A 26,341-nucleotide genomic window follows, 5' to 3' on the forward strand; every position below is an offset into this window, starting at 1 on the left:
AAGTTCTGATCAAACTGCAAGTCAGACTATATCTCGAGTACTGTGTACGATTCTGGCCTATGAGACTGGGAGGAGTGTTCAAATACTGGCTGCAGCTTGGATGGAGGTGAAGGACGATCCTACACACCTTTATAGTATGGGAGTTTAACTGCTTGCTTCTTTGCCTCCCATACATGCTAAATTATGATTCTGTGGGCAGTTGGCCTCCAATGCTTTGCCCAAGTGGTTATTCCTTGTCTGAACCTGGATGGTGGCAAGCAGCGGCTTCAGAGTTGCTAAAACTCATTGAGAGCAGGCAATGTTATGACTTAGTTTGGAGGGCTGATGGTGCAAATATTCTATTTTGTTCTCTTCTTGATCTGTTGTATTTAAACAGCGTTTGGTGATGTGCTTTGTAAAACTGATCTGGCTGCTAGAGCTCTGGAAATTGCCCAAAGAAAGCTCAAGAAAATGAAAGTAAAATTTATATTCACAGAAATTGAAAACTAATTTTGTGCTCCCTGTGGGAGGTTGATATCGTTTAACCTCTGATAAAATGTGTTCCTTATGGCTCTCCCTAGTTGGGGAAATCATATAGAGCTTTCTTCTTATACCGAAGCAGTCTATGTCCAAATGCAGCAAGATTGGACAATAGCCAGGCTTGGGTTGATAAATGGCAAGTAAAATTCATGCTACAAGTACTAGTCAATAACCATCTGCAACAAGAGAGAATCTAACTATCACCCCTTGACATTCGATGGTATTAGCATTGCTGAATTCCCCCACTGTCAATCTCCTGGGGATTACCATTGACCAGAAACTGAACTGGGCCATATAAATACTGTGGCTACAAGAGTAGGTCACAGGCTAGGAAGTCTCTTGACTCCCCAAAGCCTGTCAACCATCTACAAGGCACAAGTCAGGAGTGTGAGGGAATACTCTCCACTTGCCTGGATGAGTGCAGCTCCAACAACACTCGAGAAGCTAGACACCATCCAGGACAAAGCAGTCCCGCTTGATCGGCACCCTATCCACCAACATTCACTCCCTCCACCATCAACGCACAGTAGCAGCAGTGTTTACCGTCTACAAGATGCACTGCAGCAACTCACCAAGGCTCTTCCGGCAGCACCTTCCAAACCCACAACCACTACCATCTAGAAGGACAAGGGCAGCAGATAGATGGGAACACACCACCTGGAAGTTCCCCTCCAAGTCACTCACCATCCTGACTTGGAATTATATCACCATTCCTTCACTGTCGCTGGGTCAAAATCCTGGAACTCCTTCCCTAACAGCGCCATGGGTGTACCTACACCACACGGGACTGCAGCGATTCAAGAAGGCAGCTCACCACCACCTTCTCAAGGGGCAGTTAGGGATGGGCAATAAATGCTGGCCTAGCCAGGGACACCCACATCCTGTGAATGAATTTTTAAAAAAAACCTAGCTACTTAATACAGCCTGGGGGTGGGGATTTAATTTCTAATATTCCTGAAAGGCAACAAGGACTTCCTATTTTGAAATAATTAAAGCTGTAACTAGAAATGTCAATCTTTCATAGGCAAAGGCTAAATTGTTAATGCCCCTTTTTTAAAAAAAAAAGCCCCAACGAATTCCTCAAATAAAAACCTTGCTAGAAATCTGAAATGAAAATTGAACCCCCCTGGAAATATTCAGGCCTGTAAGCTTTGTGAAAGAGCAAAGAACAGTCAACATTTTGGGTGTGGTCTATCAGATCTGAAAGGTTACACTTGAAGCATTCACACACCTTTCTTGGGTGTATGCTTATTGTATTCCCTGTAAATTTGGATGTCATCCAACACTCTGCTGCTTGTGTCAAAGAAAAACTTTATTCTTTCATGGGATGTGGGCACCACTTGCAAGGCCAGCATTTGTTGTTCATCCCTAATTGCCCTTGAACTGAGAGGCTTGCTAGATTAATTCAGAGGGGCAGTTAAGAGTCAACCGCATTGCTGTGAATCTGGAGTCACATGTAGGCCAGACCAGTTAAGGAAGGCAGATTTCCTTCCCTAAAGAGTATTAGTGAACCAGATGCCTTTTTTTATAGCAATCAATGGTAGTTTCATCATCACCGCTGAGGCTAGTTTTCAATTTCAGATTTTATTAATTGAATTTAAATTCTACCAGCTACTATGGTGGAATTTGAACCCATATCCCCAGAACATTATCCTGGGCCTCTGGATTAGTAGTGCAGTGACATTGCCACTACACCACCAGCGCCCCAGCCCCACTCTCTCAAGTCCCATTTATTTGTCATCCCTGGGCTCGATGACCTACATCAGCTCCTGGTTAAGCAACACGTTTTAAAAATTCTGACCCTTGTTTTCAAATCCCTACGTGGCCCCTCTTCACCCATTTCTGTAATCTTCTCCAGCCCCTACAACCTTCCCAAGATCTCTGCGCTCCACCAATTTTGGATTATTGAGCACCCCCAATTTTAATCTCTCCATCATTGGTGGTGGCTGCTTCAGCTGCCTGGCCCTAAACTCTGGAATTCTCTCTCTAAACCTCTCCACTTCTCTTTCCTCCTTAAGTCACTCCGTAAAACTGAGAACATTGAACAAGATTTGATGACCTGTCCCTAATATCTCCTTTGGTGGCATAGTGTTGTAATTTGTCTCATAATGTCCCTATGAAGTGCCTTGGAACATTTAATATGTTAAAGGTGCTTTATAAATGCAAATTGTTGGGTATAGGGAGCAAATTCTAGAGTGGCACGTAAGTGGCTGAAGCACATGTTATGACCGGGTTGGGGAGAGGGCGCAGTTTGACTAGCCCACTACTCCACAAGCTGCAGCATTAGTTTAAATGTTTGATTCACTCACCAAAATGGCCAATCATTTACTTTTGCTACTGTATGACCCAGAATAAAAGATACTTTAACTAGGCTTCTTTCAATAAACAACAAACTTATTAGTTTATTATGAAACCAGTTTTGTCAAACAGAAAGGCAAAGCTTATTAACATATAGTATGGAATATGAAAGTATACTAATTACTCTTTTGAGGTACCCTAAGACACACACAAACACCAAAATATAAATAAAAAGAGAAACCCTGCCAAAGGTAAAAAGTCAATGGCTGAAGGGAAAAGGAAAGAGGGTAGAGTCCTTGAAATAGCATCTGGGTTATGTGGTTGGTCTCTCAGCACTGATCTGCAAAACAGTCAATGATTCTTGCACTGCTTTTCAGGCGGACTCGAGGAATACTTGCAGGTACACTATTCCAGCAGGTAGCAACTTAGGAGCAGCTTATGTTCATTGCCGGCTCTGGACTGTTAAAAGGTGCTGTCTTCCTTTCACAAGCAGTTGGTCCTTTCTCTTAAAGCAAAAGCAAAACCAACTTTTAAACACAGATTTTCCAGGCATGTTTTTTTTTCAGAACCATAAACTACCATGTGACCCCTTTTGTAAACAGTCCACTAGGGTCCAGAGGTTTCCAGCTTTCTTAAAGCTGCTCAATTACCTTTTCTGGCAAAAGGATGTTTTTTTCCAGGAATAGCAATCAGAGTCCTGCATTAACCATGGAAGGGGCAATGTCTTTTAAAGCACAAATTTTTCCTGAAAGTTCTTAGTCTTTGAAGATGAACCATTTTCTGCGATTAAAGTGTTCATGACACACAGCTGCGAATGATGAGGCAGTGTGGTTACACTTGACCTCAGCATCTTTGGTCTAAGGAGGGGTTAAAAATCAGCTAAAGTTACCCTATTCCTTATTGCTATTGTTATGAAAGCCAACTCACCTTCTCATCGACAGCAGAGGTTGGGAACTCCAAGTCCTGACAGACCTCGGAGTTCCTGCTCATGCATGACCGGGAGCGGGCTGTGCACGCGCAATTCAGCATTTTAAGTTCTTTGGGCTGAGGACAGGCCCAACACGCTTGCACAGAAAGAGAAAACGGCACAAAAACCTGGATCGTGTGACCGGGAGCAAAGCATCATCGAAGACCAGTGTTCTAGGCAAGGGCAGCAAAAGGTTTCAAAAGAGGAATCCCAGACAGGGAACGGGCACAGGTCCCAGTTAAGTTAAGGGCAGAAAAAGAGGCTCCAATCAGCAAAAGGGCTACGGTTGGCAGACTTTAGGTGATGAGGGCTCAGGAGAAGCTCTGGTGATCGAAGAAGGCAGCAGAAGGTTGATGACCCTGTGCTGTGGGGGCGTTGTGCCGAAGGTACCTCTTTGGAGTAGTAGCATTCTGGTAGGTGCGGCAGAAGATCTGAAGCTGTGCTTGTAAGTTGGTTCTTGAGTGTATACTCGAGAATCCAGAGGACCAGAGTCTCACGAGACGAGATTGAAACCCTGCGAAGTGGGCTATCGTTGAGGCCATCTGAGCTGGAGTGACTTTTGGAGAGAATTCCAAGGCCAGATCTTTGAAGGTGAAGACTGGAATCCCTCATGAGAGAGACAGTTTCAATGAGATTGGCTGACTCACAACGTTTACTGACGCCTGGGTGGGTTGTTGAGAAATCCGTGGAACCTGTCTTGGTCGCATCTGCCACTTATTGTGCAGTGTGGTGTGTTTGACCACAGTTTGCCTATTAATTCACATGTACCTCATATTAACCCTGAATGTTAGAGTCCAAGATAGATATTGTAAATTGTTTTATCTTTCTGACCTTGTATAATAAAGTTTATTTTTGTTTGTTCAAAACCTGTGGATTCTTGTGGCTTTATTCACTGAGCAAGCATCTTGAATCTCAAACTTTGTCTGCTTTAAACAAAATGTTATTTGTCCCTAACTGGATCTTACCAAAAACTTGGAGGGGTCTGGTCCTGGATCATAACACTATCTACCCATCTTTGCCGGAAAGCGTACAGATGTTAGGTCAGTACCAGATTGGATTTGGCTGTGATGTTCTTTCTGGTGGCGTATCTTGTGGACACATTCATATATGAAGAACGGACACTTGGGGTAAAGTACACAAGGGCTGCCAGCCTTTGTGGAACTTTACTCCTCCTCCTCATGTAGGGCACGTAGGGCACTCCTTTAAAACCTAGCACTTTGGCAAAGCTTTTGGTTGCCTGTCCCTAATATCTCCTTATGTGACTTGGTGTCAAATTTTGTTTGATAATCACTCCTGGGGAGCACCTTGAGACATTTTACCGTGTTAAAGGTGCTATATAAATGCACATTATTGTAGCTGGAAGGATGAGAAGTGCAATTTAATAGAGGTGTGAAACAATTGCACAAACCAGATAGAAGTACGTTGTTTCCTATAGTTGAGGGGTCTAGAATGAGTGTCATAAGAACGTAAGAAATAGGAGCAGGAATAGACCAAATGGCACCTCAAGTCTGCTTCACTATTCAGTATGATCATGACTGATTTTTTGCCTCAACTCCACTTTGCTGCCCACTCCCATATCCTTTGATTTCCTGAAAGATCAAAAATCTATCCAATTTAGCCTTGAATATACTCAATGATGGAGCATCCACAATCCTCTGGGGTAGAGGATTCCAACGATTCACAACCCTTTGAGCGAAGTAATTTCTCCTCATCTCAGTCATAAATGATTGTCCCCTTATCCTGAGACTCCCTGCCTAATGGAAACAATCTCTCAGCATCCAAATGATCTAGTCCCTTCAGAATCTTGTATATTTCAATAAGATCACCTCTGATTCTTCTAAACTCCAGACGGTATAGGCCCAATTTACTCAGCCTCTCCTCATTGAACAATTTTCTCATCCTAGGAACCAGCCTAGTGAACTTTTGCTATACTGCTCCAAGGCAGGAATATCCTTCCCAAAACATGAAGACTAAAATTGTGCACAGTACTGTATGTCAATTAAATAGATAGATTGGAGAGGCAGGGACTGTTCTCTTGGAGAAGAGAAGGTTGAGAGGAGATTTGATAGAGATATTTAAAATTATGTGGGGTCTGAACAGAGTGGATAGGGAGAAACCATTCCCATTGGTGGAAGGATTGAGAACCAGAGGGACACAGATTTAAGGTAATTGGCAAAAGAAGCAATGGAGACATGAGGAGAAACTTTTTCACATGGCAAGTGGTTAGGATCTGGAATGCACTGCCTGAGAGTGTGATGGAGGCAGTTTCAGTTGAGGCATTTGAAAGGGAATTGGATTATTATCAATATGCAGGGTTATGGGGAGAAGGACGGGAATGGCACTAGGTAAACTGCTCCATTGGAGAGCCTGCACAAACACAACAGGCTGAAGGGCCTCTTGTGTGCTGTAACAATTCTGAGATTCTGTGATACTCCAGTGTGGTTTCACCAAAGCCCGTTATAATTGTACCAAGACTTTCTTATTCTTGTATCTCTGCCTGCTAATTTTCTGTGTGCCTTGTACAGGGACACCCAAGTCTCTCTGAACATCAACATTTAATTTCACACCTTTTTAAAAAAATTCTTTTGCCATCCTTACCACCAAAGTGAATAAAATTACACTTCCCCACATAGTCCATCTGCCTCTTGTTGCCCACTCACTTAACTTGTCTATATCTCTTTACATCCTCACAATTTACCTTCCCATCCAGCTTTGTATCGTCAGCAAACTTAGATACATTACTCTCTTAGTCTAAGCCAGTAATACAAATTGTAAATAGCTAAGGCCGCAGCACCAATCCTTGCAGCACTCCACTAGTTACAGCCTTCCAATGTGAAAATGCCCCACTTATCCCTACTCTCTGCTTTCTGTCTGTTAATCAATCCTCTGTTCATGCTAATACGTTACCCCCAACTCCATGAGCTCTTATCTTGCCTATTAATTTTTTGTGTGGCACCTTATTGAATGCCTTTTGGAAATCCAGGTATACGACATCTACTGGTTCTCTTTATCTACCCTACGAGTTATATCCTCAAAAGATTTTTTGTATATATGTGAAACATAATTTCTCTTTTATAAAACCATGTTGATCCGACTGATCATTCTATAACTTTCTAAGTGCATTGTTAAGACCTCCTTAATCAGAGATTCCAGTACTTCCCTGACAACTGACGTCAGGCTAACTAGCCTGTAGTTTCCTGTTTCCTCTCTCCCTTGATTTCTAGAAGTGGAATTACATTTGCAACTTCTGATCTGCTGGGAGTATTCTAGAATCCAGGGAATTTTGGAAAATCATTCTCTGCTGCTCTTTTAGAATCCTAGGATGCCCATTGATATCATCAAATTTAAGAGATTTTTGAATAGAGGGCAGGAAAAACTTGCTCATACAGAGTTGTGAGACCGTGGAATTTATTTCCAAGATTAGTGGTTGACAGAAATTATGCCAACATTTAAGATTAGACTGGATAGGTGCGTGAAGGAAAAAGAGTTGAAGAGATATGGAAATGTTACATAAATGTGATTTGCTCATGTGGTGGGTTAACGCTGACCCAAACTGATGGGGTCAAATGTTCCATGTTTGTGTTGTAACTTATGCAGGAAAAAAAATGTTGGGTAATTCTTCTCCTGCCTGTTGTGACAATTAGTTCCATGAATGTTTTTCATATTTTGTGGGGGTGACATCACATTATAAGTACAGGAACTGTTTTCCTCTTAGAATCTGTTTGGAGTATGATGTAAACAAAAGATTATGAACACATTGCACAACAATCAGGGAAATGAATGTGAACCCTTCATGCAAGAATTACTGAAGCATTTTGTTCTTGGAGTAATCAAAAGATTGATAATGTTAGTCTATTGTGAATAGTGTTTATGATTTTTAATGTTATGGGTAATAAGCTTTTCAGAAGCTTACTGTCAATAGTTCAAATTAATATTTAGTTGATACATTCAGGAGGTTTTACAAAGTGTGACTATTAAACAAGACTTTTAGTTTGTACCTTATTATTCCTGTACGCAAGGCTGTATTACTCTGTGTGAGAAGTGAACTATGATTGGACGCTCCCAAGAGCAAAAGGTGAATCTTATTTTAGAATAGATTGTATGTTTTTTTTAAAAAAAACATGTATCGTCACGAACAGGATTCGAACCTGTGCGGGGAGACCCCATTGGATTTCGAGTCCAACGCCTTAACCACTCGGCCACCGTGACTCATAGTAAAGCAGTTGAGAGCGGTTTTAATGTAAGATTTGAGCAGGCTCGGTACCGCAAGGCGGTTTTGCCCGGTAAAAGGGTTACTTTACCGTCAAAACCAAGATGGGTTTTGAAAAATCGTCTATTGCAAAAACTTCTCACACGATCGGAGATCCGAGGAAAATCCGGAATATTTGCCGAAAAATGAATTTTGTGCGGCGGCTCGCGCTTGGATTGTTTTAATCCACCTGGAGAGGGGTGGCTGAGAAAAGTTATATATCCCCTGCATTAGTTTGTGACCCGTTCTGAAATTTAGCATGGGGTAGATAATATATAATCTAATAAATAAGAATGATAAATTTTTTGGTGCTCACGTTTTCCATAGTTTGCTTTCAATTTATCTCCCAGGCCTTTCTCCGCCCCCCCCCCCCCCGCGTCTCCTCCCAGTTGGGCGGCTCTGGGGTTGGCGGGATTTGCTGCAGCGCGGGCTGTTCAGATTTTGTGAGGAAAACCGGTTGAAATATTTCAAGTATTTCCACCCTAAATTTTCGGAAACTAGGTTGCAAAACCTAAGGTGAGCTTCTTTCTTTTTCCACCCCCCCCCCCCCCCTTAAATCCTCCTTTAGTTTATTTTCCCCCCAATTTCAACCAGAAACAGTACTCAAGGAGGTCATTCGGCCCGTCGTGTTTACGCTAGAACGCCTCAGTTTTGCGCTTTTGTCACTTTTAGTGTTGCAAACTTGTTCGGAAATATTCTTGCACTTGAATCCGAAGTTCTTTTGGGCAGTTTGATCGCTTTATCCTCAACGTGTGTCCCCCCCCTCCTTTTTCCTTTTCGAAGCAATGCCTCTCATTTTATTGGATCTTTACATGTTTTAAGTGTGCAGAAGTTTAAAAAAAAAATCGAACATGAATCCTAATAATATATTGAGGTTTTAAAGCGTGAAAAGCTCAGCCTGCCTACAAAGATCAGCTGACATTTTCTGACGCCGGGGGGTGAATGAAGGGCTCACGGATGTGTTTGGCAGGGATGTCACTTCTGTTAAAAGGCCCTTCTACATTTTAAATGCAACCTCCAAGCACCACTGGCACAGGTTTAACTTTATCCCTGTTGCTAGCTCTTTTGACCTGCAGTTGATGGATAATTAAAACCTGCTCCTACACATTTTGGATTGCGGTGCAGACTCAACAGCCATTTCCAGGACCCAGCTTTGAAGAAGGACCATACAGACTCCAAACGTTATCTCTGTTTCTCTCCCCACAGCTGCTGTCAGACCTGCTGAGTTTTTCCAGCATTTTCTGTTTTTGTTCCAGAAAAATGTAGGTCTCCAATGCCATTGGTTCCCCTGCTTTGTATCAGAGAGTGCTGTCACTGATGTGAGTGTTGTCAGTGACACTGCTTTAAGTATACAATTGCATTAATTCATTGTAAACCTTGTGAACTTTCCCCATTTTACAATGGATGGCAAAGTACAACTCATCAGGTGTCCCTGTGATTATTACGGTTCGCGTTACCAACATTCAACCTACACAAGTGAGGGATGGTAGAGGATTATAGAAAGAAGAAGGATTTTCTGTTAAATTAGCTTAAGGGAAGTTCACTTGAAGGCCTAGTGTGTGTAGCACTAAATGGCCCCAGGTTCAATTCCTAATCTGCTGATCTAATTTTAGGCAGTTGGAGTGTTACAGTTGGCCTCAGTGTCAGGGGAAACTAGGCCTGTGATATTTTGCCTATTGTTACTGTACTAACAAAAGTACTGCTGATGGAGAGTGGAAGACATTGAAACTAGAGTCATCCTGGGTTGTCCTTGTGATCCTCTCCTGGGATTGCAATTGCTTTTCATTTGGATGGGAAATGTGTGTTTACTCCACAGACTGACTGCAGCCAAGAAGGCCCCAAGATTTGTACCAGTCCCTCTCCTCAAGAATGCAGTAGGTGACTTTTGCCAGTCGTTCTCCTCTCCTGCTCAGAACCTGCTGCCAGGACTCCAGAAAGAGGTCAAGGGTGGCAACACTATGTATTTTTCTCTTTCCCAGAATGGCATGGTTGAGACCAGGAATTAATTCCACCATGACCATATCGCTGTGCACAGCTACTTCCTGCTATTAACTTAAAACCAGAAATAAAAAACAGAAAATGCTGGAATTACTCAGCAGGCCTGGCTGCATCCGTGGAGAGAGAAATGGAGTTAATGTTTCAGGTTGATGACCGTTGAAATTCGCATTGGTAGAAGGGTGGAAATGGGGCACCTTTTGTCTTCTTTGCACAGATGTATCTGTTTCATTTCTCCCCCCACCCTTCTCCCCTTCGTAGCTTTTTTGCAGTGTTCTTTTAGTTAGGCCTCCTTCTGCACTGTAATAATTCTGTGATTTTTTTTGCACTGTCCCTCTTATAGCTGGTGGAATTTCACCCTTTTCTCTCCCCCATTTGCTCTTCTGTTGTTCCAGGTTGCTTCTGTCCTATGTTTCTACCCCTTTGAAGAGCGCACTTTGTGGACCTGAACATGATGAATTGTGAACTATTAGCAACATGCAGTGCCTTGGGGTACCTGGAAGGAGACAACTATCACAAAGAGCCTGATTGTTTAGGTAAGTCACTTCAGACCTGAACTTTCAGTCATGGTTTCAATGTTGTGCTGGTTAGATCCTGAAGCTTAATTCTTCAAATTTTATACAATTTGAAACACACAATTGACAGATTTTGCTGTGTTTTGCCGGCAGTCATTAGCCATTAACCCACCAAATGAATTGCTGGTTTTGTCAACTATGCTACCATTATTGTTTTTATAACTTGAAATCTCACTTTTTTCATTATTCTGTTTGTTTTGAGCTTTTAAAATTAAGCCATCCTTCAATTATGGCCACCACCATTTCATGATTTACTCAATCATATGGGAGAGATAAAAAAAAAAGACCAGGATTCAAATGTGATAACTGACATGCAGAAAGTTTTAATAAACATTTTTTTAAAAATGTATATATAATGATTACTGCATTCCATGCCACTCTCCAATGTCTGGTGGTCACCAGACATGTATTGAATGAGTTGTAAAGCTGTATTCATCATCATCATCATCATGAGGAAGGTTCAGATGACAACAAAAACCATAGTAGCAGAGCACCAGTGGTTTATAATCACCTGAACTTTGGCTTTTTGCTGTGTTTATTATGTAGATAAATGTTATTCCTTTTATTTGCCACATTGATTGTCAAAGTGGATATTGGCAGCCCTGCATTTCATATTGATCCATAATTGCATCCAGGCTGAAGAACTAATGTTTGTGATATAACTGCTGTAAGTACTGTTACCAGAAAATACAACAGAACTTACAACACACAAACTGGCCATTTGGCCCATCTGCTCCACACCAGTGTTTACGCTCCACACGTGCCTCCTACCACACCACCTTCATCTCACCCTATCACCATACCCTTCTATTCATAGCTACATATGAATTAGGAGCAGGAGTAGGCCATTCGACCCCTTGAGTCTGCTCCACCATCAATAAGATCATGGCTGATCTGATAGCGGCCTCAGATCCACATTTCTGCCTACCCCTGGTAACTTTTGACTCCCTTGTTAATCAAGAATCTATCCACCTCTGCCTTAAAAATATTCAATGACTCTGTGTCCAACACTGTCTGGGGGAGAGAGTGCCAAAGACTCACAACCCTCAAAAGAAAAAAGTTCTCCTGATCTCAATTCTCCCTCATGTGTTTATCTCTACTGTTTGCCTCGACCACTCCCTGTGGTAGTGAGTTCCACATTCTCCCCACTCTAGACAAAGAAGCTTCTCCTGAATTCCTATTGGCTTTAGTAAGAACTATCTTATATTTCTGGCCCCTAGATTTGGTCCCCCCCACAAATGGAAACATCTCCTCTACCCTGTCAAGCCCTTTCATAAGCTTAGAGACCTCTCTGAGGTCACCCCTGTTAATGTACGTTAATGCGCAATTTGAATCATGTCCCAGTGATGACAGGACTCTAAACCATCCTAATATTTCAAAACGTACAACACTTTATACCGCTGAGGAGTATCTGAATGTGCTTCCTGCTGTGAATTACTTCAAGAGTGCAGTGCTAGTTACACAGACAAATTCAACAATCATTCTGTTCTAGCAATGTCCTACGAACAATAAAATATTTGCAACAGAGTGGAGGTTTTGGGCAGATTCAATCCAGCCTTCCTCTTCACTCCATTCGCAGTCGGCCAAGTAAAATAAAAAATAGGGAAAACTTTGGATGGTGATCAGCAATGCTTGTAACCTACCTTCCTCACTGCATTTGTGATATAGAGAGACTTGCACAGGATTCCTTATCCATGTTCTTTTATGATTGCTAGTTACAGTGATGGGTACTGATTAAGGAACAAGCTGAATCAGCTACTTGAGCTGCTTAGCTTATAACTTTATAACTCAATTAATAAGTCCTTACAGAGCAAGAAATTTGCGGGTTTGATTCATGGTTTGTGTTCAATAAACAGACTCCAGCCACAGTATTACTGTTGGCCTCAGAACCTCTAAGGACAGGGAAGGAAATCAACCAGAGCTCCTGCTCCTGATAGAATGTTACAACACAGAAGGAGGCCATTTGGCCCATCATGCCTGTGCCAGCCCTTTGAAAGATCTATCCAATTAGTCCCACTGCTCTTTCCCCATGGCACTGCGAGTTTTTCCTTTTGCTGTCGAAGAATTCTTTCTGGAAAGTGCACATGTGACTGTTGGACAGGAACAGTATCTGGTTTGGTTGTGATACCTTCATGGAAGCAAAGCCAGCCAGCATTTATTCTTGGCTCACACTTGAGTGGAACCAGTGTCCCAGCAAGAGCCACTGCCTTCAGGAAAAGAGTGGAGAAAATTATAAGTGATATTTGTTTTTAAAAGTAAATATTGTGACTGGAATTAATTTTTGTTTTTCAGAGAGCATCAAGGACCTAATTAGGTACCTAAGACACGAAGATGAGACACGAGACATTCGGCAGCAGCTAGGAGCTGCACAGATTCTACAGAATGACTTGCTACCCATTATCGCACAGTACCCTCAGGAGAAGGTGCTCTATGAAGCAGTTATTAGGTATGAATCAAATTTGAATGAGTTTTGCTGCATGGAGCATTTTTGCAAAGTGCTCCCTGTGTGGAAAAGGGCTGTAGTCTCTGCATTTACCTAATGTTCTACCTCCTGAAAGGTCTGCTTCCTGAGCCATTTTCAAGGCCTCTGTGGTTGCTATGTCAACATTACATGGGATGACAACAAGGTTAATGGTCTTATCTTCATTAATGTAGGAACTGATCAGCTGCTTGATCTTCTCTCCAATATCCTGTGGCTGGTTACCGACTGCCACTCTTGCTACTCTTGGCAGATCAATTAACGTTAGATCAGGGGCATTGCTTGACTCCACTTCCAGACTGATCAGCTCAGAGCTGATTCCAAGGTCCTTTCCAGCCATGGTGTTCTGAGCTTTCACAATTTCTTTATCCACCTCAGATGGGTCTGAGAGTTCTTTCAAGTAATTCTTGTAACTTATTCGTCCCTTCCATATTTTCAACCCTTTGGCTTTTCTAAGCTTCAATTCGAGAGGACATCTTGTCACAATACCACTGCCCCTGGGAAGAGCTACTCCGGATAGTGCCTCAAGGACAGAGCTTTTTCCAGAGCTCTGGTCTCCAATCACTGCGATGGCTGGAAGGGATAGGTCCTGATCCACACCCAATGCTCTCAGTGAGTCTATGAGATCAATACAAGGGCGAACCTTCTCTTCATAGTGATTGTACAGCACTGCATCCATGGCCGAATTGTGAGTGTCTGTGTTGCTCTTTGGCTGTGATCTTGCACGCTCAGAAAGAATAAAGCTCTCTTGATAATTGTCCTCGTCCTCGTGCAACATCAGCGGCTCTTGCTCTATATGTAAAAGGTCGTGAGGAAACTGTTCCGGTAACGATTGCCAAATGAAGGTTTCCGGTCCCTCCATCCAATAGTTAACAAGAAGTGTTAACCCATCTCCTTGAAATGGGCTGCTGCCGCCACTCAATGTCATATACTGAGCTGTCTCAAACTACAGCAGTGAATCAGCTCCTAGTTTGTCTGAAATAGGTGATTTGTTCTGCTGTAGTTAGGTAATTAAATATCCATTTGGCTCCTCCAAAGGGAGGTATTTTTTGGTCGGGCTCTAGTGATGAATGTTCCAAAGTGGAGCTTGAGAAATCCACAAACACAAAAAGTTGTTCAAAGGAGAAGGAACTAGAGGAGAAAGGGAGGTAGGGTGGGAGCTAAGGCATGATAAGTTTTCTGGGCTGGGGGAGCTAATAAAGTTTCATTCCTATCCTCGGGGTGGAGTGGGGTTTGGGGGGGGCGAGATGGGTATTTAAATCGAAAACTGTAAACGATCCACGAATTTGGTGGTAGTGGTTGGGAGGGCAGAGGTTGGATTGTAATAAGCAACAGGCAAAGATTCACAGTGTGTATGAACTATCTATCCATTAGCTGGCTTTGCCACATAGTGATTGAGGGGATGCACATAAAGTTATTGAGAATTGATGTTGATTATTGGCTGTTTCTTTCAAGGTTGCATTTTTGTCTTTTTGAAATTGGGACTGTTTGCTGGTAGGATGCTGCTAGGCTGCACAGTCATTATGCTTTCTGCTTAAGGTTCTGGGAAATCATCACAGCTGCTCTAAAAGCTCCAAACAGTGGTGAGAGGCAAAAGGGCCAATGTCAGGTATGTTAAAACAGCTGTAGGGGGACTGCAAATTTATCGAACTCCTAGTGCAAATCTGGGATGATTCCGCCCTGAGTGCGGTAGCAGACGGGAAAAAGAACGTTTTACCTGCCGGCCTGCTTTTCACCCTGTATTGTCCCAATCCCACCTCATTAATCATGCATTCCTGGGAAACATACCATTTCACTGGCAGGTGGCCTCCGATTCACCTGCCACGCCAGCACCTCGCTGCTTCCTCACGATGGGCGCCATATTTAAACAGCAGCTGCGTGGAAGCGCTGAGAGGACTGCTGCACAGAAGAAATGGCCCTGAAAGACAAGAAGACTGCAGTTCCCGGATTCAGTGACACATCCATTGAATGCCTTTTGGACGCCTTGGAGGCCCACAGTGATGTCCTCTACCCCTGCTCTGGTCGCAGGAGGGGCAGCAACATCACTAATCTGGCTTGGGAGGCGGTGACAGCGGTGATCAGCCCCAATGCCCTGCAAAAGAGGACAGCCACCCAGTGCCGCAAGAGGATGAATGATCTCCTCCGTTCCGCCAGGGTAAGTCACTCTTCTCATCACTGTCAACACACAAACCCATCACACACCCACAGGGCCCTCGCTTACTGCCAGTTCAAGGGACATCACCATTCACACACTCTCACACTCACTTTCATTATCCTCATCCCATCCATGGCACCACTCACCACCCACACATGCCAGGCATACTTATCATCTGGCCTGGCAGGCATGCTGCTTACACTCTCTCCATCTCTATTCATGCAGGACAAGCTGGCACACAACAACAGGCAGACTGGTGGAGGAATGCCTGAAATCAAGGTCCTCACTGACTTTGAAAACAAAGCCATCCAGCTGGCCGGTGATGATATGGACCGTTCCTGTGCTGACAATGAGGTCGGCGGTGCTCAACCAAGTGAGGATCCAGCAGTGCAACATCCATCAGACAACCACCCTGTGAGTGATGTGTCCTGTTTCACAGGCCACTGCCATGCACTAATTATCTCTCCTTGCTTTTGCAGGCACATCTGGGAAACAGCTGACGGAGTCCACGGCCCAGGTCCTTGATTCGAGCGCTGAAGACACCTCAGAAGTGGAATCTGCTGAAATAGTCATTGAAGACCCATCACAGAGCAGAGACATACACCTCGGTGGGACAAAGCTTTAGAGTAGCCTCTGGGTCATGTTCTGGTGAACACATTGCACTGTCTGATCTGCAGCAGGCAGCGGCAGGGACTTCCCAGGTTTCTGGCACCCCCTGGCGACCAGAAATCTGTTGAGTCCGAGTCAGATGACGAGCCTCTGGACTCGGTCATACCTCAGTTGCAGGAGCTGCAAAGACAAGCTCGGGAACATCAGGAAGGGATGTCCGCTGCACTCCTCAGATTGCAAAGCATGTTGGAGGAGTCTTCAGGCTGAGGTGATAGCGCCGGCATGCCAATGCACTGAGGTCAACACTGGTAGGATGGTGCCTGCCATGGAGACATTGGTCCTGCACTGCTGCGCGGGCTGAACTCCATCACTGACGCCATATTTGGCCTCCAGCAGTGTCAACATGAAAGGGGTGCGGGGCAGCTCGATCTCACTCCAGCTTCCCCTTCTCTTCAAGGAGTCAGCCAGGGGCCCTCAGGCACCCATACGGAGGAGCATACCCCAGGGCCATCCACCCAAGTGACTCCGGGACTGTCCGGCCCATCCGAATCCCCTCTTCCTGTGACCCCAACAAATCCAGCTCCGCAGGCTGAGGAGAGTGCCACTGCCACACATCAGGACCCCGAAAGCAGGCCGGGGCCCTCCAGGTCTTAGCCCTCCACAGGACGCCTGGCTAGGTCATCACAGACAGGGCGTCATAGTCAGCAGGGTTCCTCCACCTCCACTGTGGATGTCTGGGGAGCACCAAGACATAGCGGCAGGGTTAGGAAGGTTAAAAAGATGTAGTTGCACAGCCTGGGTACGGATGTTAATCACTTGTACATAATGTTAACTTTGTTAATAAACTCCGAAGAATGGCTCCTTGTTCTGATGAGCGGTGTTTGTGTCACTCAGATGTGAAACCTTGGTTCCTGCACAAGATAAAGGCAGGTGTCTCAGTCCAGGGTCACTTCCCTGTGCTTTGTGCAACTTTCCCAGCACATTGATGATGCGCCTTCACTGTCACTGGTCACATCAGTCATGCCTGCACCTTGATGGGGCTTATCATTGCTGTCAGAATGTCCTGGGCCAGTGACACAGAGCTCTGCCATTCTCTCTGTGTGCTCCCAGCATTTTCGAGGTACGGCTGGCCTCCCCATCTCATCAGCATCTGTGTCCAGTGACAGTGTGGTCCTGAAGGGTTCAGCTCACAAAGGATGCCATGGGATCAGGAGAAGTTAGTTTCCCCGTTGCATCTCCATGATATGACCCTGTTCACAGAGCGCAAGTGAGGTGGCATTGGCCAGACAGGAGTCACACATTCACATTAGCTATGTGAGGACCTTTGGAGTGTCCCCACTGCATGTCGTCATCATCCTCTGGAATGTAGGGACTATGGGCATCCGCTGCATGACAGGAGCCTTATCACAGAGAGTATGTGCGCTGCCATCAGCCAAACAGGAGTCAAACATTCACAGATGCCACGTGAGGATCTATGGTGTCTCCTCATTGCATGTTGTCATCATCCTCCACGAATCTAGCAGCTATGAGAGCCTCCCGAGCGTGCCTGCTTTGCCTGGCCAGTACGTTGACCTCATTGCCATCATCCTTGCCTTCGAGGACCTCTTCACCCTCATTCCTGTCGACGTCCTCATCATTGGAGGAGATATGTGCAGCTCCTCTATCTCCTCCTCAGCCAGCTCCTCTCCCCGTTGCTACGCCAGGTTGTGAAGGGCACAGCAGGCAACGACGATGTGCGACACTCTCTGTGGATTATATTGCAGGGCTCCACCAGATCGGCCCAGGCACCGGAACCTCGTTTTCAACATTCCGATGGTGGTGGGGGTGGGGCTGAAACAGGAGCTGGGGGCAGGTAACCCCAGAACAAAGAATGAATCTGCAGGCTGCTGGGCGGGGAGGTGGGCTGGGCACAAGGCCTGCCTCTGTGCCCCAGCACTGTGTTTAAATAAAAAATAATTAAACAAAAAACATTCCTCCAGGCCTCACCTCACCCCCCCTCCCCCAAACCACACACACACTCCCTATGCCCAATCCATGCCAACCGATGCCCACCACCCACCCCATGGCCCCTTATGCCAACCTGTGCCACCAGCCTTTGCCAACTCACCTAGTATCCTTGGACAGCTCCTTGACCGTTTTGACACTTCCTGGATAGCTTTGACAGCTGGACAGCTCCTTAACATTTCCTGGACAGCTGGACAGTTCCAATGAGTTTGTGCATAAAAAGTGCATAATAATGTTCATTTTTAACAATTCCAAATGGTTCCTTATCTCTCCCAAAGGTTTCCTGGAACCCTATCCAAAGGGGTACCTTACCTCTCCAAAGGAGTGCCCTGGCTATCCATCAGAATCCACTAAGTTCAGACCTCCTCTTACCTGTTCCAATTTGCACACTCTGGATTTCATGCTCCTGTTCCTCCAAAATCCCAATTCAGTGGAGGAAGCTGGTTATTTAAATAGGCAGATGCCTCCATGAATCATACATGCGCGAACCCCGGCCCGACTCAAGTCCCACCTCTGCGAAGATGGGAAATGCCGGGTTTGGGGACAGGACTTAGAAATTTCGGCCATTTCTGGGATTTTCACCACGATGGAGAGGCTCTTTGTCGAGGCAAAAATCTGGGCCTTAGTCTAAACCCTTAGGTGTGTGCTCTATCTTTACTAAGATGGCTGCCAGGGGAGTTTGAAGGTCTAGGCCTTCCCTCTGGTGGCCAGAGCTTGGAGCTGCAGCACCCAGAACTGTCGCATTAACAAGAATATCCCATTGAAAAGGTGATGGGGGCGGGGCGGGGGGGGGTGTGTTTGCGGGCAGACATCAGATGTGGACGCAATTAACATGAAAGCCCTCCAACACTGTTGACAGAGGAGTTTTGAATGGAGAGCTAACAGAATATACCAATTTTAATAATTGTCTTTCATTTGTAACACAGTGTAATGTCTGGTGTTTTCCTCCCCTGTGTTTTGTTTCTAGATTGTTGGTTAATCTAACACAGCCAGCACTTCTGTGTTTTGGGAAGGTTCCTGACAACCCTACCTTCAGACATCACTTTATGCAAGCGGTTTCGTATCTGCAGGGGTACAAAGAGGCAAGTACATAAAGAATGGAAGGAAGGCCAGTCTTGGTGACATGGTAGGATAGCTGTAGTGTGATGTACCACGTAGAGGGAGGAGGCAGGTTTGTGTCCACCAAGCACATTCGGGTGAATTGCTGAGCTCAGCTGTGTTTTGGCCCGGGTGGGGGGGTGGGGGGGAGGGACACACAAAATGGTTGGAAGTCTGGTGCTGCCTCACTGGGCAGGAGGAAGGACAAGTCACCCTGATGTATACTTATCTTGAGCATCACTTAGCAGACAATCACAACCCATCAGCCAGACCCTTTCAGAGTGACCTAAAGGGGTGGAGCACCTGGTTGTATGGGGGGGGGATACCTAACTTGTCAGAAATTAAAAAGTCATTTTATTGGGAAATGCAATGACTTCCAGTAGGATTATTTAGTATTGAGATCTAGAATGATTTGTAGCTTGTACCCAATTAATTGCACTTTTTTTGAAGCACTCCGAATGTTCAGTCTAATTAAACCACTGTCTTTATGTTGTAGGCTTTTGCAGATGAAAAGGTGTTTGGAGTGCTCAGTGAAAAACTCTATGATCTTTTGCAGCTGGTAAGTGAAAATGCAGCTTTATTTAAAAAGAAAAACTGACCTGGGATAGCTCAGTGGTTAAAAACACCAGCTGCTGTGCTCCTCAACCATACAGTTTTTTTTGGTTGGTGCAGAGTTTGGTGATCTCAGGCAGCACAACACTCGAGTTTCTATATTTGACCTCAACCTCCCTGGGCTAGGGGAGGAGGGGAAATCTGGCCACAAGTTTCTGCTGCTGATTACTTTCCCCTTGCTGGAAACTACATGTGGATGTCCATTGAGGACAGGATTGAAGTGGTTATCTGCTGTCAAAGAAATGCTGCTACAAGAGTTGCACGCAAGGTTGTGAGGTTTTCTCCCCAATTAATGCACAATGTTTCTGTAACAGGATTGGGAGCAGAGGCAGGAGGAAGATAATCTACTGATTGAAAGGATCCTGTTGCTGGTTCGAAATGTTCTGCATGTACCCTATGATCCTGAGGAAGAGAAGAAGGTCTGTTGTGATAAATTATCTCTAGCCAATAGTCTTCAAGACCCTTTGTTTTTTTTTTTCATTTCCATTATGCACCTAATCTGCTTAATTGTGCAGTTGCTCTTTTTGCATGAAATGTCAGTGTTCCAGATGAATTCCTACTAGTTTGGCCCTGGTTAGGTCAGGAAAATGATTAAAAGTAGCACAGATCTATAAGATGACTGACAGGACTTGGGTGTATATTGGGAGCATCTCAAATGGGAGTAACAACCCTCAGCTGAAAACCATAGTGCACCATAGTGTATAGTTTTTTCAACACTTTTGGGGAAACAGATGAAATAATATGACAGGTTTCTCCTGAGATTGTGATATGAAGCTAGTCTCGCGTTTGTTTCATTGGAAATTCCTGAATAGTATTAAGTCTCTAATCCCAAGATCCAATTGAAGTGGGAAGTACGATATTCACGTCACTGAACTTTCACAAACTTGCTGATTTATCTGTTCTGTATCTTGTTTAGTCACAAGCTGTAAGGTCAATATTAAACTCTGATGAAGAGTTAAGTTGCTCAAAAACAATGATAAAATTGTTGAAAGGTTTACTCATCAAAAATAAAACCTTCAATAAATTCTTTCCCTTCCTCTTCTGCAGTCAATGGAGTTTGGTTCCATGTGCTGGAAATTGTCACCTCACCCAAGTAGCCATCCTTCATGGAATCATAGACACAGAAGGAGGCTATTTGGCCCATATTGTCTGTGCCGGCTTTCTCCAGCATCAACTCAGCTGGTCCCACTCCCCAGCCCTTTTCCCCGCAACCCGACAAATTTTTTCTCCTCAAGTAATCGGTTCCCTTTTGAAAGCCCCAATTGAATCTGCCTCCATCACAGAATTGTTACGGTGTGGAAGGAGGCTATATGGCCCATCGTGTCTGCACCGGCTCTCTGAGCATTTTAGCTTAGAGCCAATCTCCTGCCTTTCCCCCATACTCCTGCATATTGTTTCTATTTAAATAATCATCCAGTGCCCTCTTGAATGCCTCAACTGAGCCTGCCTCCACCACACTTCAGGCAGCGCATTCCAAACTGTAACTACTCGCTGTGTGAAAGAGTTTTTTCTTTTTTGCTTCTTTTGCAAAACACTTTAAAACTGTGCCCTCTGGTTACCAGTCCGTTTACAAGCAGAAACAGTTTCTCCCTATCTATTCTGTCCAGGCCCCTCATTATTTTGAAAACTTCTATCAAGTCTCCTCTTAGCCTCCTCCTCTCCAAGGAAAACAGTCCCAACTTCTCCAATTGTTCCTCATAACTGAAGTGTCTCATCCCTGGAACCATTCTGGTAAACCTCTTCTGCGCTCTCTCCAATGCGTTCACATCCTTCTTATAGTGTGGCGCCCAGAACTGTACACAATACTCCAGCTGAGGTCTAACCAGTGTCTTATATAAATTCATCATAACCTCCCTGCACTTGTACTCTGTGCCCCTATTAATGAAGCCTAGAATACTGTAATGTTTAGAGACAGCTCTCTGCCTGTCCTGCCACCTTTAATGACTTATGTACATGTACACCCAGGTCTTTCTGCTCCTGCACACCCTTCAGAATAGTATCCTTTATTTTATACTGTCTCTCCATGTTCTTTGTACCAAAGTGTATCACCTTACACTTCTCCGCACTGAACTTCATCTGCCACCTATCTGCCCACTCCACTAATGTGTCAATGTCCTTTTGAATTTCTGCACTGTCCTCCTCACAGTTTACAATTTTCCCAAAGTTTGTGTTGTCCTCAAACTTTGAAATTGTCCCCTGCACACCAAGATCTGGATAATTTATATATGTCAGGAAAAGCAAGGGTCCCAGTACTGACCCCTGGGGAACTCCACTACAAACCACCTTCCAGCCCAAAAAATACCCATTAACGATTACTCTTTGTTTCCTATCCCTCAGCCAATTTTGTACCCACGTTACTGCTGTCCATTTTATTCCATGACATATAACTTTCCTCACAAGTCTGTTGTGTGGCACTGTATCGAATGCCTTTTGGAAGTCCACATACACCACATCAATGGCCTTTCCCTCATCAACCATCTCTGCTACCTCTTCAAAAAACTCCAGCAAGTTAGTTAGACATGATTTTCCTTTAACAAATCCATGCTGTCTTCCGAATCAATCCACGTTTTTCAGTGTGTCTATTAATTCTATCCTGAATAATTCTCTCAAGTAGTGTATTCCAGATCCTAACTGCTCACTGTGTAAAAAAAACATTTTTCTTTATGTTGCTTTTGCTTCATTTGCAATTCTCCTTAATTTGGTGCCCTCTGGTTCTCAACCTTTCCGCTAATGGGGGTGGTTTCTCCCATCTACTCTGTCCAGACCGGTCATAATTTTGAACGCCTCTACCAAATCTCCTCTCAACCTTCTCTTCACAAAGGAGAACAACCCCAGATTCTCCAATCTATCCATGTAATTGAAGTCCCTCATTCTTGGAATAATTCGTGTAAATCTTTTCTGCACTCTCTCTAACATTCTTCCTAAAGTGTGGTCCCCAGAATCGGGCACAATACTCCAGTTGAGACCAAACCAGTGTTTTATAAAGGCTCACCATAACTTCATGTGTGAGCCTCAGAGGAGGAACTGAGTGAGCAATCAGTCAAGTTGAATCCTGTCCTCATACATATGCACTTTCCAGCTAGGATCAGTGGCTAGTGACCAGAGCAGGAATCCAGAATGATTTTCTCCTTTTTTTCTGCTGCTCCCAAAATAACCCACTCCTAGCATCAAACCTTCCTGGTCTGTATGTCCCAGATTGTTCTCTACACTGAGGCTGAGTGTATAGGCAGGTGACAGGCTGCCAGGTCACAGCCATTACTACAACAATACAAAAGCGAAATACTGTGAACGGTTCTGATGAGAGGTCGTCTCGACCTGAAACATTAACTCAGTTCTCTCCATAGATGCTGCCTGATCTGCTGAGTGTTTCCAGCATTTTTTGTGTTTGTTTTGTAGCCAGAACTTCTGTGATACTAGGAGATAGATAAAAATGGCTGAACTCACTTTAATTTTAAAAAATGACCATTCATGCAATTTGGCAAGCAAGCTCCTTTAAGTATCACAACATCTTGATTATATTTTACTTCTTGAGTGTAATTTTGTAAGCATTTTCTATTGTTTATGTCCATTTTTATTTTCCATGCAGAATATTGATGATGATGCCAACGTACACGACAAGGTGTTATGGGCGATGCACATGAGTGGGATGGATGATCTGATTAAGTTTCTAGCTACTTCCCAGGAGGAGCAACAGTGGGCCATGCACATATTGGAAATAATCTCCCTCATGTTCAGAGATCAGGTTAGTGCTGGATCATGTATGGTGTAGGTGGGTGGTGGGGAGAAATGGAACCTGATTAGTGAGAATGCAGTTTTGGCTTCAATCAGAAGAGCTCTCCTATACCAGTGTGCAATGGAATGATGCCCACTCCTGATTTGAGTGGTGCTGTTGTAGGAAATAGAGTCAGAAGGTTGTGGGCCCAAGTCCCACTCCAAAGACTTGAGCACAAAAATTAAGGCTGACATTCCAGTGAGAGTACTGAGGTAGCGCCACACTGTGGAAGGGTGCATCTTTGAGACTGAATGTTAAATTGAGACCTGTCTGTCCTCTCAGGTGGATGCCAAGGATCCCATGACATTATTTCAAAGAAAAACAGGAGAGTTATCCCTGGTGTCCTGTCCAATATTTATCCCTCAATCAACATCACAAAAACAGATGATCTGCTCATTATCACATTGTTGTTTTTGGGACCTTGTTTTGTGCAAATAACCTGTTGTGTTTTCTACATTACAACAGTGACTGCACTTCAAATGTGCTTAATTAATTATAAAACACTTTGGGACCTCTTCAGGTCATGAAAAGCACTATATAAATGCAAGTCTTTCCTTCTTTGTGTACCTCTGTAAGGAGAGAATTGCCCTAAGCTGCTCTTAAGTATCTCCCAGTGGCATTAGCAAAAGTCTGGAAGCAGGTTGCTATGTGGTGCTAGGAGAGAATACTTTTTAATTTGATTTGTTTTTGTATTTTCATCATCATTGAATCCTGTTAAGCTACAGAGGCCAATTGTAGTATCCGTCCACTGCCCTCTTTGAGGTTGGTGCAGGTCAAGCATTGAGTCTAGGAACCTGCCTTTTGTGGCTCTGTTGTGTGCTTTGTTGGTCGTGCATGTACTAACTGAGTTACCAGCACAAAAATCGCCATTTTAAGAGTGAAACACAAGCGCAACAAACATGTCCTTGAAAAGAAAAAGTAAAGACTTTCTCTGTCACTGCTCAATGTTGGCAAATGGAGTGAGAAGATTTTGAACAGAGCGATAATTTGGGAATTTGTCCTATAGAAACCTGACCAACTCGCCACTACAGGACAAGCGAAAACTGTGAAGGAGAAAGAGAATGAGTCCAGAGAGCTTGAAATCTTAAAGCAGAGAGAGCTGGCTGCGAAGAAGAAAAGAACTTTTGAAAGAGGGACCAGGTGAGAATTGAGACGGGTGAAATATTTGAGGTTTTGTGATGCAGAGGGCCCTTTCCTCAGAGCAGGGTACCAAGCTTGATTCGAAGGGAGCATGGGTTGGAGAATTGGTACCACCATATTGTAGTCCTGATCCTTACCTGCATCCCTTTGAAGTGCTAGAAGCATGGAAAGCGAGATAGAGGTGTGTAGGGGATGGTATTTCAGTGCCTGGGACCTAGGCAACCAAAGGCATGGCCACCAACGGTAGAGCAATTACAGTTGGAGATGCACAAGTGGCCAGAATTAGAGGACCACAGATATGTCGAAGGGTTTTTTTTTTATTTGTTCATGGGATGTGGATGTAGCTGTCTAGGCCAGCATTTGTTTCCCATCGCTGATTGCCATTGAGAAAGTGGTGGGGAGCTGCCTTCTTGAACCACTGCAGTCCGTGTGGTGTAGGTACACCCACAATGCTGTTAGGGAGGGAGATCCAGGATTTTGACCCAGCAACAGTGAAGGAATGGCAATATATTTCTAAGTCAAGATGGTGTGTGACTTGGAGGGGAACTTCCAGGTGGTGGTGTTCCCATATATCTGCTGTCCTTGTCCTTCTAGGTGGTAGAGGTCGTGTGTTTGGAAGGTGCTGTCAAAGGAGCCTTGGTGAGTTGCTGCACTGCATCTTGTAGATAGTACACACTGCTGCTACTGTTCGTCAGTGGTGGAGAGAGCGAATGTTTAAGGTGATGGATGGGGTGCCAATCAAATGGGCTACTTTTCCTGGATGGTGTCGAGCTTCTTGAGTGTTGTGGGAGCCGCACTCATCCAGGCAAGTGGAGAGTATTCCATCACACTCCTGACTTGCTCCTTGTAAATGGTGGACAAGCTTTGGGGAGTCAGGAGATGAGTTACTTGCCACAGGATTCCCAGCCTCTGACCAGATCTTGTAGTCACAGTATTTATATGGCTGGCCCAGTTCAGTTTCTAGTCAATGATAATCCTCAGGATGTTGATAGTGGGGGATTTAGCAATGGTAATGCCATTGAATGTCAAGAGGAGATGATTAGATTCTCTCTTGTTGGAGATGGTCATTGCTGGCACTTGTGTGGCGCGAATGTTACTTGCCACTTATCAGCCCAATACTGAGTATTGCCCAGGTCTTGTTGCATTTGGACACAGACTGCTTCAGTATCTGAGGAATCAGCGAACGGTGCTGAACATTGTGCAATTATCAGTGAACATCCCCCTTCGGACCTTATGATGGAGGGAAAGTGATTGATGAAGCAGCTGAATATGGTTGGGCCGAGGACACTACCCTGAGGAACTCCTGCAATGATGTCTCAGGACTGAAATGATTGACCTCCAACAACTACAACCATCTTTTGCGCTAGGTATGACTCCAACCAGTGGAGAGTTTTCCCCCTTATTCCCATTGACTCCAGTTTTGCTAGCACTCCTTGATGTCACACTCGGTTAAATGTGGCCTCAATGTCAAGGACAGTCACTCTCATCTCACCTCGGGAGTTAGCTCTTTTGTCCATGTTTGGACCAAGGCTGTAATGAGGTCAGGAGCTGAGTGGCCTTGGCGGAACCCAAACTAAGCGTCAGTGAGCAGGTTATTACTGAGCAAGTGCCACTTGATAGCATTGTTGATGACCCCTTCCATCATTTTGCTGATGATCGAGAGTAGATTGATGGGGCGGTAGTTGGCCGATTTGGATTTGAATTGCCTTCTGTACAGGACATACCTGGGCAATTTTCCACATTGCTGGGTAGCTGCCAGTGTTGTGGCTGTAATGGAACAGCTTGGCTAGGGGCGCAGCTAGTTCTGGAGCACAAGACGTCAGTGCTATTGTTGGAATGTTGTCAGGGCCCTATAGCCTTTGAAGTTTC

The 26,341-nt window shown here is 44.5% G+C and overlaps 2 protein-coding genes and 1 non-coding gene across 5 annotated transcripts in view; 1 reads left to right on the forward strand and 2 right to left on the reverse strand.

Annotated features, from left to right (window-relative positions):
* The window catches only part of timeless (timeless circadian clock), a 72,262-nt gene that overhangs the window by 11,606 nt on the left and 34,315 nt on the right, over positions 1 to 26,341 (forward strand). Inside the window, exons 1-8 of one of the 3 annotated variants that reach the window (XM_078534725.1) lie at positions 8,220 to 8,297; positions 10,424 to 10,564; positions 12,896 to 13,049; positions 18,818 to 18,932; positions 19,445 to 19,507; positions 19,875 to 19,979; positions 23,147 to 23,302; positions 24,339 to 24,472. In XM_078534725.1, coding sequence (XP_078390851.1) covers positions 10,480 to 10,564; positions 12,896 to 13,049; positions 18,818 to 18,932; positions 19,445 to 19,507; positions 19,875 to 19,979; positions 23,147 to 23,302; positions 24,339 to 24,472 — 812 coding nt within the window. In that variant the 5' untranslated portion in view covers positions 8,220 to 8,297; positions 10,424 to 10,479. Of the gene's footprint in view, positions 1 to 8,219; positions 8,298 to 8,410; positions 8,550 to 10,423; positions 10,565 to 12,895; positions 13,050 to 18,817; positions 18,933 to 19,444; positions 19,508 to 19,874; positions 19,980 to 23,146; positions 23,303 to 24,338; positions 24,473 to 26,341 lie in introns of those variants that run through there. The other 2 variants (XM_078534724.1, XM_078534723.1) reach the window with 2 other exon arrangements.
* On the reverse strand, positions 7,912 to 7,993 carry trnas-cga (transfer RNA serine (anticodon CGA)). Its single transcript has one exon. It is a non-coding gene; the product is annotated as a tRNA-Ser (tRNA).
* Positions 13,057 to 14,022, reverse strand: LOC144672675 (interferon-induced GTP-binding protein Mx-like). Its single transcript, XM_078534562.1, has one exon. The coding sequence runs from the start codon at positions 14,008 to 14,010 to the stop codon at positions 13,057 to 13,059; it is 954 nt and encodes a 317-aa protein (XP_078390688.1). The 5' UTR covers positions 14,011 to 14,022.

The sequence above is a fragment of the Cetorhinus maximus genome, chromosome X (assembly GCF_964194155.1).
Source record: "Cetorhinus maximus chromosome X, sCetMax3.hap1.1, whole genome shotgun sequence".
NCBI classification, from domain to species: domain Eukaryota; kingdom Metazoa; phylum Chordata; class Chondrichthyes; order Lamniformes; family Cetorhinidae; genus Cetorhinus; species Cetorhinus maximus.

Coding starts and splice junctions, on each gene's coding strand:
- LOC144672675 (XM_078534562.1), bottom strand. CDS start 14,010: ATGACATTGAGTGGCGGCAGCAGCCCATTTCAAGGAGATGGGTTAACA.